Source organism: Triturus cristatus, chromosome 3_2, assembly GCF_964204655.1.
Source record: "Triturus cristatus chromosome 3_2, aTriCri1.1, whole genome shotgun sequence".
In the NCBI taxonomy this organism is placed as follows: domain Eukaryota; kingdom Metazoa; phylum Chordata; class Amphibia; order Caudata; family Salamandridae; genus Triturus; species Triturus cristatus.
This window is the reverse complement of record NC_140584.1, coordinates 495327792-495342098: the sequence shown is the minus strand read 5'-3', so window position 1 is coordinate 495342098 and position 14307 is coordinate 495327792. Positions and strand designations below refer to the sequence as shown.

The 14307-nt window shown below is 45.3% G+C and overlaps 1 protein-coding gene across 6 annotated transcripts in view; it reads left to right on the top strand.

The window, feature by feature from the left end:
• SBF2 (SET binding factor 2) overlaps positions 1-14307 on the top strand; it is a 2080461-nt gene that overhangs the window by 2007188 nt on the left and 58966 nt on the right. For 4 of the 6 annotated variants that reach the window (XM_085648170.1, XM_085648169.1, XM_085648167.1 and 1 more), the window contains one exon: positions 733-911. In XM_085648170.1, the coding sequence (XP_085504296.1) occupies positions 733-911 (179 nt within the window). The remainder of the gene's footprint in view (positions 1-732; positions 912-14307) is intronic. The other 2 variants (XM_085648168.1, XM_085648166.1) reach the window with 1 other exon arrangement.

The following is a 14307-nucleotide window of genomic DNA, read 5'->3' as shown; positions in this document are numbered from 1 at the left end:
CTCAGACGTGAGTCCCTTGCTCACTTTGCCACTGGATTCAAGCAAGCCTGGCTGAAGACGGCTGAAATGCCAGAAACCGGTCCTAGAAAGCTTGTTTCCGGTCCAGGGAAGACATGGCTTGGCAGTTCGGGCTGGACTGTTCCCATGAGGCACAGGGTCAGACTGATTTGCATATGGCCATGTCTGAACTGGGGTGGCAGAGTGGGCTAAAGAACGGTGATGGATTAAACCCAGATCAGTTGACTGGGGGTGAGTGCTTGCAATGTTCAACACTCCGTCCATCATTTCCTTTGGTTTTGTTTATAGTTTGTCAGCATCTTTTCTCATACATAGTTTTTCAAATCATGATCACATATTATGTAGGCATTTCCTGTTGTAGTCCTTCACGTATAATTTGACAAGACATCCAAGCTTTAGGGAAGGAGGCTGCCTTAAAAGCAGGATGGGCTGCCAGTCCCCAACCGTGACCATATGATCCCAATTCTCTTCACCTCCTGCAGTAGGGGGCTACTTGCCAGGACTGTTTTGTTTTCCAGGCGGGTCTTGCAGGTGGAAACTTAGCATATGTTAGGGCTTCCCGGAGCAGTAACATTCATTGTCCGGTCATCTTAAATTTACATAAGTGAATATTTACCCTGACCGTTATATCACCTCCTGTACCTTAAACGAAGCCTTAATGTTTGTCTTTACGAAATCTGTTTTATTAATGTTGTGCCTGTGTTTACCTTCTAGCAGAATGCATCTGGGCTAATTTCTACTAATCTGCAGTCCTATCAGAAAAGATCGATGGTGCATCTGCCAGACAGCGGGCTCGGAGAAGAGCACAGTACCACTGTCTCACCATCCAATGGCGTGGAGAGACGATCAACTACGCTGTACAACCATTTCACACCCAAATCTGACGAGAACAGGTATTCATTGTATTGCGTTGATGACATGCAGCTGCCTTAAAGGTGTCAAATTTTCACGTAGATATGAGTAACCAGTGCGTTTGCAACACTAGATGGGGCGACCTTTCTTCCTCACTGGGCCATTACAGCATGTCAGCCATTGATTACTTTTACCTCAGGAGTACTTCGGTCTCACCGTAGGGTCCTTTATGAAATTCATAGAGGCATGTATTTTACAATTTGGATTTGCGACAAATTGACAACCTAGCCAAGCCCATCCGTTACACGTTCATACCAATACCGCTAAAGGTGCATGTAAGAAACTGGCTCTATATATACTGCACCAAAGTGAGGTACAGTGTGTATAGAGTGGAGGAGTCTCCAGAGGTTTCGCAGAGGTTAAAGTTAGATAGAACCTTACTCTCTAAAGTGGTAGCTTGGTCGAGCAGTAAGGCAGTATCAGAGGACAGTGTAAAGCATTTGATGTACACACTCAGTCAGCAAGATGGTCTCACACACTCAAGAACTGAACTCTAGGCCAATTGTTTTGTATAAAAAAATATACTGTTGTTTTATTTCTAGAACCAAGCAAGCCTGGTACAGGTAAGCATGTAAATACTTTGCAGTAGTAATTGACTTGTTTGAACACAGTTCAGAATTGCAGTATAACTGGTACTGGTTTTGATTACAGGTTTAAGAAAGCAGTTTGCAACACATTGCAGGTATAGTACATTCAATTGAATGGGCTTTTTAAGTAAAATGCAGTTAATTACTTTTCAGATTACTTTTCTAACCACAGGACTGGATCCTAGATTCAGCCCTGGGACATTTCCTGAAAACTGGTCAGTAAATGCATTTTGGTTAAAGGTGTGATTTTTAAGGATATTATTGTATTTCAAAAGTTGACAAACATTCACATAGAATCACTAATGTTATCCTATGGGAGGAAATTCACTTAGCAGGTAAGTTAGGTTATTGTTACTTTTTCTTATTCAGTGCTGGATCCTGGATTCAGCACTGGGACATTTCCTGAAAACAGTTGAGAAAATGCGTTTTGGTTAATCGGCTGATTTTTAAGGAATATTTGCAGTTTTCAGAAATCAACACTTGGAAACTTTTTGAGAGAAAAAGTGTCAATGTTATCCTATGAGGAAAAATGAGTTATCGGTTTCGAGGTAAGTAATCGGTCTTTTGAGTTAGGGTTCTGGGGTTATACTCAGGGGTCTCCCAGGGTCAGTGATGCACTGTTGTTGCACCTTCAGCGGCACTCGGGCGGCCGGGTGCAGAGTGTTGAGGCCCAATGTTATCCTATGGGGGACAGGGGGACTCCAGTTGGTGGCTGCTGGCAAGCAGGCCACAGGGTTGTGGGAGCAAAGCTCCTAGGGTTAAGCTCAGGGCAAGTTGGGGACCAAGTTAGCACCAAAGGGGCACCCTCAGCGGCGCTAGGGCAGCAGGGTGCAGTTTTGAGGTCTGGTGCCCTGTTGAATTCAATGGAGATTCTCCGGGACTAAGAAACACTGCAGGCTCGGGGACGAAGATCTTCCAGGAGTTGGGATGGTTAGGCACCACTGGGTTGGGCACACAAGGCCTTGGGGCAACTGGTGCAGGGGTGCCTTTGGATGTCGGATTTTCTTACCCGCTCTGGTCGCGGTAGGGGGGGTGTCTCCTGGATTGAGGCTGCAGGTGTCATCTGGAGGCTTGAGGCAGGTCAGGGGTCACCGGATCTTGGGTCAGGATCGTCGGGGGGACCTCATCGTGGTGTTTGTTCACTCAAACACAGGCCGGGCTCGGTGGGGGGGGGGGAGGCAGAGTGTGCTGGATTTGCGGTTTCTGGCTGGCACCAGAAGCTGCAGTTTAAACATGCCCGGTGTTCACGGGAGAAACAGCTTGGAGAGTGAATGCAGGCAGGTCCTCCTGGGTTTTCGAGGTTGCTGGCCGCTGGACACGCCGGGGTTTTGCAGGAGCAGGTTCGAGGTGAGACAGGCCTGTAGGGCTGGGGCCAAGTCAGTGGGCGGTGTCCTCTTATTAGCTCTGCACGGCTTCTCATCCTTCTTCTTCTTTTCTTGTGGTTGCTGGATCTGAGGAAGGAAGGTTCAGGGTGCCCCTAGATACTAAATTTAGGGGCGTTACAGGTGGGTAAGAGGGCAGGGACCAATGGGTCCATTCCCTGGGGTGGGTACACCCCCTATTCTGCTACTCTCCAGTGGGAGGGGGGCAGGAGCCTGTCCCTGGTTGGCTGGGTCCCCCCAAGATGGCGGGGACTCGAGGTTGTACTTCACCTCGCCTCCCCCACCTTAGGGGTGGAGTTGGCAGAGGTGGGCACACCTCTCTTCCGCACTTGTTTTTCCCGTCGGTTCTCCCGCCCAAAGTGGGGGGTAGAACCAGTGGGGACCAGTTGCTGAAAGCAGCAAATGGTCTGGAGAGGCTCACAAAGGCGGTATGCCTTTGAAGCTTCTCCTTCGTGAACCCTGCCCAACCTGGGGGAGGAGGCTAGGCACCTCGTCCCAGGATGTGCATTGTTTTAGGCCCCCGAGAGCAGCAGGCTCTCGACCCAGGGGTCCAGAAACATGTCTGGTGGTGGCAGCCTGCGCAGCCACTCAGTCAGGTCACTGGTAGTTGGTCATTTTTCAGGGGGCATCTCTAAGATGCCCTCTGTGGTGCATTTTACATTAAATCCCACACTGGCATCAGTGTGGGTTTAATGTGCTGAGAAGTTTGATACCAAACTTCCCAGGCTTCAGTGTAGCCATTATGGTGCTGTGCAGTTCATAATGACAACCTCCCAGCACCATATAGTCTTAATGGCAGCACTGCACTTACAGGGCCCAGGAATAGACCTGGGCACTGTAGGTGGCCACTGGCATAGGGCACCCAGCTAGAGTGGTGACTGATCTATGCCAGGGCAGTGGTTTGTAGTCATGGAACACAGGGATGTGTGCCATGTCTACTCTTTGTTTTGTTCTGCACCCAGACACTCAGCCTGCAAAGGCAGTGGGTGTGTGTCAGGGTACAGCGCCTCTAAGGGGGCACAATACGTGCTGCAGTCATTAGGGGCCTTCTTTGGTCACAGTGCCCTGGGTACCTATGGTACCATTTACCAGGGGCTGACATGTGGCCAGAGATGCCAATTGGGTTTTGTTTTGGGGAAAGAACACAGACCCTGGGGTCCTGATTGGCAGGACCCCAGAGCACATCAAGTCAAAGTGCATCAGTAGTCTGGCAACAAAAAAAAGGGGTGGGGGTTACTGCAACAGAAACCCACTTTCTCACAGTGCGGTTCTAGACCTGTGGTTTCTGGACCCCTGTGGGGGCGTAACACCAACTCCGGAAGTCCGTGACTGCTTCAAAAATTAAACATTTCTATTAGATTAAAACATTTCTTTGAAAAAATCTTATAACATTAAGTTGGTATCATTTGCTTGATTTATGGGAGCAGCACAATTGCAGCAAACCGAATCTGATATGGACAGTTGGTAACCACCGACAAACAAGAGCAGGCCTTAAGAGTGAAGAAGACAGTGATATGCTACTCCTTACGTCTTTTAGAAATCAAACCAAATATGGAAAAGCTCCAACCTTTCTGTCAGAATTAAAAACTTATTTTTGTATATTTTTCGTGATTTCAATGCAGTATTTCGTAATTTGTGTAATGGCTTGGTGTACACTTATGTCTATATTTGTCTGTATTGCTTAGAGGTTGAAACCATATAAATTGCTTAGAGAGGAGTCCCCATCTTACCGTAGTGATTCTGTGTGGGTCCACAGAAGTCAAAAGATTAAGAACCCCGTGCTAAAGTATGTACTGAGAGACTGAAGTAGTTTGCAGCAGCTTCAGACTGCTGCAAGACTACAAACGCAGAGTATTTGTAAAAGCTCATTTTTTTCACAGCAAATATTAAGATGAACAGCACTCTTCAGCAGTATGCTATTTTACAAAAGAAGTTTCCGATGGTATCATGTAGCCTATTGTTGTAAAGATAAAGGGCATACTTAAAACTTGTCTCTTTAAAGATGTTTCACTGATTTGCGCAACCACTTGCGGCTAAACAGTAAGTAATGTAGTATAGTGTCCAGATACAAGCACGGTAAAAATCCTTCTGTATAAGTGCTGTCATGTACATAATACTATATAACACACTTGAAACATAGTGCAGTATCATAACATACACTATTCGGGTAGATGATAAATATTGTGTACATCTGATAGAGACATCTAGTCGCAGATTCCTTACCTTTGAATTTCCCAGGCGTCAGGCTGGATCCAGAAGACTTTTTCTTGAGCAATACCCTTCCGCGCCGGTAGGTGGCATAGGTCAGCTACGCGTGACGTCGTCGGAGATGTACGCGCCGTAAGTGACATCGGCACCACCTATATAGGCTCCACCTCAGCGCGCTAACGTTAGTTCTTTTCTTTTCTTGCCAGCCAGCGCAGAACCGTGAAGAGAGCTAACCTCTGTCACTTTTTGACAGGCTTTTTTCGACATTTTGTCGAAGGTTTTTGGTGTGTAGGTTTTTCACAAACCTGTAGAAGAAGACTTCTGGATTCAAACCATGCAGCACTTGCCAGCGCACCATGTTGGTGACGGATCCACACTTGATTTGTCTTGGGTGCCTGGAGCGCAACCATGACTTTAAGTCCTGCTCAGACTGCCAGGCCATGGCTCCAAAACCTTTGAGGGGCTGGTCTCTAAAGCTGTTTGCAGACCAGTGCTCTGCACCACGCCATTTGCCCCGGAGGTCTCGTTCTCGGCCGAGAGTAAGATCCGGGCACCCCTCTGGGAGCCCTAAGTCCTCGTCCTCCCACTCAAAGTCATCGGGTTGGTCAGGTAAGAGGCATAAGAAACAAGAAGTCGAAGCATGCTTCAACTTCTCCCCGTCCTTCTGCCGACGTAACTGAGAAGTCTTGGCGCTCTAGGCCTCATTCTGCGGAACCTGTGCGTTTCCAGGAGCTGCAGTGATCCCTGTCCAGCTTAAAGAATTTTATGACACCATGAGCCTAATATTTGGGTGACCTGACCCTCCCGGCGCGCCTTCGGGCCACGGAGGCTCAGAGAGGGCTCCATTGGGTGGCTACGGCCTGGTGCTGATGCCCCCCCAATGGGGTCGGTGGTGGATCAGCACCAGCGCCAGTCATGCCTCTGCGATCTGGGCCGGCCCGCGTGCCTGGACTCCTGAAGCCACCCCGGTGGCACCAGTCACATTCTTATTCCCGATGACCCGGAGCTGGATTGGCACCTACCCTTGGGTCTTAGGTCAAATTCCCCAGCCTTATTTTGAAGGGCTAGGAATGGAGGAAGATTGGGAGGGTTGTTGGACCCTTTACAAGATGAGCCTGAGCACGAAATGGACTGGTATTAGGAATTGGGTGAGGCCAGTGGAATGGATACCTCTCCAGATTCTTGCCTGCTTTCTCCCCTTACCGTGGCTTCGGAGGAGGGAGCGTCATATGCTGTGGTGGTGAGGTGGTCAGCTGAGGTTTTGTACCTGCAGCTACCTTCGGTGGAATTCAAGACAAACATCTTGACGTAGGTCCTGCAGGTGGGAATTTCCTCCTTGGATTGCCTCCTGCCTTTCAACGAGTCCTTGACTGATATCCTTCTGGGAACCTACTCCAGGCCTAGCACAGGGGCTCCTGTGAATAGGACAATCACCCGCCTCCATCACCCTGCACCGGACAATCCAAAATTCCTCACCAACCACCCTACCCCGCGAGCTTGGTAGTCCATACCTCTATCTCACAAGGTGCGCTGCCTTCTGCACCCCCGGACAGAGAATCCAAGAGGCTGAATAGTTGGGGCAAAAAAAGGTTTTCTTCCACCAGCCCTGCATTGCTGTCGGTGAACACAGCATGCCTACTGAGCCGATACTTCCACTCCTTGTGGAAAACTATTGCACAGGTGCTGCCACAGGTCCTGAAGGAGGCCCAGGCCGTCTCTCCCAAGCAGTATCTTATCGGAGAGATGCAGCAAAGTTCACCATTTGCTGTGGGCTCTACAAGACCGACTCGCTGGGCAGATTGATGTCATCGATGGTGGCTGTCCGACACCACGCCTGGCTTCCCTTATGGGCATGCCCTTTGATGGCAGCCAATATAACAAGGGGAACCCCTGACAGGTTAATGTAGGTAAGGAATCGGGGGGAAATTGAAAGTTCACAAAGAAAAAAAACAAAAAACCTTTCTCTACCTATATATTTCAATATGTACACCGTATCATCTATTTAAGCATAGACACTCTGACTGGACCAACGGACAGAACATTAAACACAAAAAGAAAGAAAATATTCATTCTTAGATTTTATTTTTCATTTTTATCTAGGTCAAAGAGATCAGTTCCAATATAATCATATATTGACAGTTTGTAGATAATAATACATTAAAATGACAAAAAGTTTTTATATACAACAGCGTTGATCAATCTCAAAGAAAGATCCCATACAAAGTCATTCACAGCACACTCTCACTCACACCAATGTCATACAGCACCATCAATACATACGTCACACTTACACCAACAATAACCTAAATGAACATAGAGACCCCGCATACAATGAAATCAATATTCGAAAATCAATGTATAAATACTCAATACTGTGCATGATTATACATATTTTGTTGTAATTTCAAATACAATTTCAATATTTGAGAGATGAAAAAAAGTTTAGGAGGGCCTCATTAAATGCGCCGACGCGCGTTTCAGTGACCAGTCCCTAATTCGGTAACCACCTTCCTCAGGGCGTACAAAGACCGTATGGAACGGGCTAGCGATGTAATGGGACCTGACGGATACAAAATAGTATAAAATAAAAAAAATTATTATAAAACTAACATTGAATAACTCATTTATATCATTTCTCTTAAATTGCACATATCGCACAGTGGTCATCAGTCACGAGTGTCAAAACCACAAATTTTCAGGATTGGGACAGCACTAGAAACAGGTCACTAGAATCCCTAATGGAAGTCGCACCAATTCAAAAAAATGAAATCAAATTAATAATAAAATGAAGTAAAATAAAACCTGAAAAAAGATGCAGTGTTATAAGTTTTAAGGAAGATATTTGAAGGGGTTAAAGGAAAAGGGAATGGCCAGAAAAGATAAAGAAGAAAATCAAGAAAATCAGGCGAATAATGCCCAATATCAAAAAATCTCAAACATGATGAAAGCAGGAACATGAGAAATAAAAAGTAAGAATGTATAGAATAAAGAAAGGACTAAAGTAGCTCATGTATTATTAGTCAACACAATAAGCGGCAAGCTTGCAGTGCAATAGTTAAAATGAACAGAGGACTAATTATCACGCTCACCTGTATAGAATAGGAAGGACTAATCAAACTGTGGCTCGCAAAGTCCAGTCGTAAGAAAAACACAGGAAAAGCAGTCCTAATCTCCACCGGGCCGCCAAGGTTCTTAATAAATCAAATCAGCTAGGTAGACAAATGGATTTCCAATTAGATAAATATTGGAAAAGATGTTTTAGCGACACAGTCTCTGTGAACTAAGGCGGCATTGTCATTTTCGACAGTGACCGATACAAACAGAAAATGTTGTATCTCCTTGCGTTACCTAGACACTATCTTAAAATCATGTCTAATCCGGAACCCAGGGTTAAACGTAGAATCCTATGTAAAGTGGAACAAGCAGTTGATAGAGGAGAAATTTGTCTTCAAGAAGTTTATTTTCTCACTCCAACACACACCCGTATCCCGATCATATACGGGATACCTAAAACGCACAAGGATCAGATGGATCCCTCTTTGAGGCCTATCGTTTGCACCATTGGATCTGCCACGGAACCTTTGTCGAAATACATCGATAAGTTCCTTCAACCAATGGTGGGAACCCTACGTTCCTACTTTAAGGACACAGGGCACTTCATTTCCGTATCAGGATATCCTTGTGACCCTTGATGTCGAATCTCCATATTCGAATATCCCCCAAGTAGAAGCATGTAAGGTCTTGAGTAACATCATTGAAATGGATCAAACTTTACATAATGGCAGATTTTTGATTCGGTGCCTGGAGATAGTGTTAGAAGAGAACTTCTTCGAATTTGATGGAAACTTCTATCAACAGGTACAGGGAGTCAGTATGGGGGCAGCTTGTGCCCCTAGTGTTGCCTGCCTATACATGGGCGACTTTGAACAGGGCAACATCTACAATGAGATTGCACCCCTTTTTTGAAAATGTCCGGCACTGGTCCCGGTATATCGATGATATTTTTTTCATCTGGACCGGTGACCAGGCCTCCTTGGATGAATTCATCGAATGGATGAATAAAGCAGATGTTAACCTTAAGTTCACTGCACATATGAGTAAAATCAAATTAGAGTTCCTCGACGTTTGGGTAGAACACCAGGAATCCAAACTTTTCGTTTGTTTATATACTAAACCCACGGCTAGGAACACACTTCTCCATTTTGAAAGTTTCCATCCGAGAAGTCAGAAGGATGGAATACCGTTTAGTCAGTTTCTACGCTTGCGTAGAAACTGTACTACCATCAATGACTATCTCTGTAATGCTGAAATCATGAAAGAGAAATTTATTCAAAGAGGATATCCCCCCAGAATGGTTAGGGATGCACTCGAGAGCTCGCTTTTACAACCGCGACTCCATGTTCCAACCTAAGAAACAGGATCAGACAGATAAGCTAGTTTGTGTCACAAAGCACTCGCCTATGGATAATAAAATCAGACAGATCGTCAATTCACAATGGCACCTTTTACATTTGGACACTGAAACAGCCCATCTGCCAAAACCTTTGTTTGCGTTCCGCAGAAATAAAAACTTGAGAAATTGGCTAGTTAGGGCTAAACAACCGGAACAAAAGGGCTGGATACAAAAGTCCATTGAGGCAGCTTCTCCCATTAATGGCAATCACAAGTGCAGCACATGCCAGGCATGCGCCAACACCATCGTTGGCAATCAAATCTGCATTAATGATTTCAATGTAAACATGAAAGAGATGACGAATTGCAGGACCTCAAACTGCATTTATGCCATACAATGCCCCTGCCTGCTCACCTATGTAGGTGAAACTGCGAGAGAGGTTAGAGTTCGTTTGGGGAACACAAGTCCAACATTAGACGATCCAAGCATGCAGCTCCACTTGTAGCTCACTGGACAGAAAAGAGACATTTTGAGGAGGATCTTCGTTGGACGATCTTGGAAAAAATCCGCCATCAAAAAGGACTCGACAGTAACAATACACGCAGGAAGCGTGAAGTATATTGGATCTTTGTCCTCAATACTAAGGATAAAGGATTGAACTAATCCCTTCCATGGGAAAATGCTATTTTATAAGACCTCTATATGTATGGGTCCTTTGCGCTTGACACTAAGAATGTAGGCTTTAACGCATTCCCTCCTTGGGAATTTGTGGCGCTGTCAGATCCTTCTATACCTTGACCCTGTCAGCCTGATTCACCGACTTTGAGGGTTTATTCATTGTCAAGCATGATCTTGCCTAAATGCTGGAAATAGCTTGATGGGTTCCGTCTTCGGTTCATTTATTTGCGTCTAACTTTCTTTCACTTCAATTTTCGTTTGAACTTTATTGGCCTAGGCCTTTTCGAGAAATCGTTCTTTTTTGGATTTGATTTATTCATGCGATAGCGTTTTTATTCCTGCTAATGCATGGAATTGGTTAAGCGATGTAACCCTTGCTTTGACCGCTACGAGTTTGTTATATCTTTTTATCAATTCGGCATTGATTTCATTTCATATGTATTTCTTTTGGGACCTTGGCCCCTTTAAAATACTCTGCTCAATTTCCCCATGCATTCGATGCCTTAGTAACGGCACGCCTTCTACGACCACGGGATCATCTGTCGGCCTATTTAAACGCTCGTAAACATTTCACGTGTGTTTATCGGACCGTTTTTTTGTTCATCCATCTGAAGGACGCCACAGTCGGAGCTTTCCTCGATCGGCTGCGATACATCATTCCTGCAAATCAGGTATTTTAACTTGGCGCGCACCGTTTTCTTTCCTTTTTTTCTTCCTGATCGTTTTTTCTTCCTGATTATTTTTTGCGCGTTGAGCGCATTCATTCTTTTTATATATTTGAACCTTATAACTAAACCTGTCTGTTTGTATATTAACAGCTTATTCAAATGCTACCATTATACCCACAATCTCGGACTAAAGCCCGTGTCTTTTCATCGTTTGCTTCTCGATACCCAGAGATCTGTGTATTCAGGTATTTTTACCTTGCATTAAACAGCTATTCTGCACGCCATAGGTGAGGTTTTGAACTTATGCTCTTCTTTTATTCATGTTCCTCTCAGTGTGCAGTTTCCCGGGACTAGAACAACTATCGCCCCTGCAATTTCGTTGAGCACAGACTTCGCCTTTTTAACACTTCAGTTCGGTGAGTTATCACCTGTATTCTGTTGTGCGAGACCTGGCTTATATGCACTCGTAATTGGTTTGTAGTAAATGCTTTTATAAGAAGGCAATTCTATTCTGTTAACAGAATTTCCTTAACTATCTCGACTGATTCCTTCAATCCATACTGACGGAACCCGAGCATTCTCCAATTTTCTAATATTCGCTCAATTCATACATCCTACAAACAAGGTAAAATAGTTCCTTTGCCAGATTTTTTTTTTGCTTTCTTTTAATCTCAGTTAGAGACTGTGTCACTAAAACATCTTTTCCAATATTTATCTAATTGGAAATCCATTTGTCTACCTAGCTGATTTGATTTATTAAGAACCTTGGCGGCCCGGTGGAGATTAGGACCGCTTTTCCTAGGTTTTTCTTACGACTGGACTTTGTGAGCCACAGTTTGATTAGTCCTTCCTATTCTATACAGGTGAGCGTGATAATTAGTCCTCTGTTGATTTTAACTATTGCACTGCAAACTTGCCGCTTATTGTGTTGACTAATAATACATGAGCTACGTTAGTCCTTTCTTTATTCTATACATTCTTACTTTTTATTTGTCATGTTCGAGATTTTTTGATATTGGGCATTATTCGCCTGATTTTCTTGATTTTCTTCTTTATCTTTTCTGGCCATTCCCTTTTCCTTTAACCCCTTCAAATATCTTCCTTAAAACTTATAACACTGCATCTTTTTTCAGCTTGTCTTTTACTTCATTCTATTATTAATTTGATTTCATTTTTTTGAGTTGGTGCGACTTCTGTTAGGGGTTCTAGTGACCCGTTTCTAGTGCTGTCCCAATCCTGAAAATTTGTGGTTTTGACACTCGTGACTGATGACCACTGTGCGATATGTGCCATACGGTCTTTGTACGCCCTGAGGAAGGTGGTACCCGAATTGGGGTGTGGACCCCGAAACGTGCGTCGGCGCATTTAATGAGGCCCTCCTAAACTTTTTTTCATCTCTCAAATATTGAAATTGTATTTGAAATTACAACAAATTACAACAAAATATGAATAATCATGCACAGTATTGAGTATTTATACATTGATTTTCGAATATTGATTTCATTGTATGCGGGGTCTCTATGTTCATTTAGGTTATTGTTGGTATAAGTGTGACGTATGTATTGATGGTGCTGTATGACATTGGTGTTAGTCTGAGAGTGTGCTGTGAATGACTTTGTATGGGATCTTTCTTTGAGTTTGATCAACGCTGTTGTTTATAAAAAGTTTTTGTCATTTTAATGTATTATTATCTATAAACTGTCAATATATGATTATATTGGAACTGATCTCTTTGACCTAGATAAAAATGAAAAATAAAATCTAAGAATGAATATTTTCTTCCTTTTTGTGTTTAATGTTCTGTACGTTGGTCCAGTCAGAGTTTCTATGCTTAAATAGATGATACGGTGTACATATTGAAATATATAGGTAGAGAAACGCCCTTTGATGGCACCCGTCTCTTCGGAGACAAGGGAGACATGGCCCTGGAGCGCTTTAAGGACTCGCGGGCTTGCCAAGTCCTTGGACCTCTCAGTGGCCACCTGTCCCCCGTCTTCCTTTCACCCCTTTCATGGCCTTGGAAGGGGCTCAGCCGCACCAGCCATATCCCAGCTATAAGACCGTGGAAGTTCAGAAACCTCAGCTCGACCATGGGTACAGCTCCTTTCGACCCTGTATGTCGGGCGGCGGAGGTTGGATCAGTCCATTCCTCGCCCTGCAGCTTCTAAACCTCCCTAGTCTGGCCCTTCAAGATCATGGTCGGCCAGTAAGTGGCAGGATCAGCCATCACCTCTACCACTGGCAAAACATCACGTCGGACAGGTGGGTTCTTCAGATAGTCCGAATGGGCTACTCCCTCCTCTTTGAGACTACCGCTCCTTCCATGCCTCTAACTTAAGAGCGGCTGACGGAGGACCAGCTGACCTTGCTTCAGGAGGCAGCCCAGACTCTCTTGTCCAAGAGAGCCATAGAGAGGGTTCTGGCGCCAGAAATAGGCTGTGGTTGCTCTTCCCACAGCCTACTGTGGGAAGAGCAACTGGTCCAGAAAAAGGACTGGTGCCTTTGTTCTATCCTAGATCTGTGGGCCCTCAACTACTTCCTCAAAAGGAAAAGTTCAAGATGCTCACTCTGGCTCAGGTCTTGTCTGTCCTAGACCCGGGAGACTGAATTGTAGCATTGGACGTGCAGGACGCCTATTTTCACATTCCCTTCCTGCCTGCTCATTGGCATTGCCTGCGGTTCACGGTAGGCCACGAACACTTACCGTTCACGGTGCTCCCCTTTAGTCTTACCAGCGCCCCTCAGGTGTTCACCAAGATGAAGGCGGTGGTTGCAGCTCATCTGCGTATATCAGGGATGACAGTCTTCCCCTATCTCGATAACGGGTTGCTGAAGGCGAGCTCACCCCAGGCTCTTCTCTCCCACCTCCAGATTACAGCGAGCTTCCTGCTTTCGCAAGGGTTCACTATCAACATGCCGAGGTCACAACTGACTCCCTCTCAGACCCTCCCTTTCATCAGAGCTGTTCTGGACACAGTGCAGTTTCAGGCCTATCCCCGAGCCTCGAGTTCAGGATATTCAGGCTAACATACCGATGTTCCAGCCTCCATCCTTGATTTCGGTGAGACTGACTCTGAGACGGGTGGGCCTCATGGCCTTCTGCATTCTGTTTGTGACATATGCCAGATGGCATATGCGGGCTCTGCAGTGGGACATGAAGTTCCAGTGGGCACAGCATCAGGTCCAGATCTCGGAGGGAACTGTAGAGGACATGCAGTGGTGGCTGACCATCCGCGATTGAGTCAGAGGCTTTCCCAACTCAATCACACGGTAGTGACAGATATGTCACTCCTGGGATGGGGCGGCCATCTGTGAGAGGTGGAGATCAGAGAACTCTAGTCTTAAGTGGAATCCGTACTCCATATCAACTTGCTGGCGCTCTGACCAATTTGCTTGGCATTGAAAGCTTTTCTTTTTTCCATCAATGGAAGGCTGTTCGAAGCATTCACGGACAACACCAC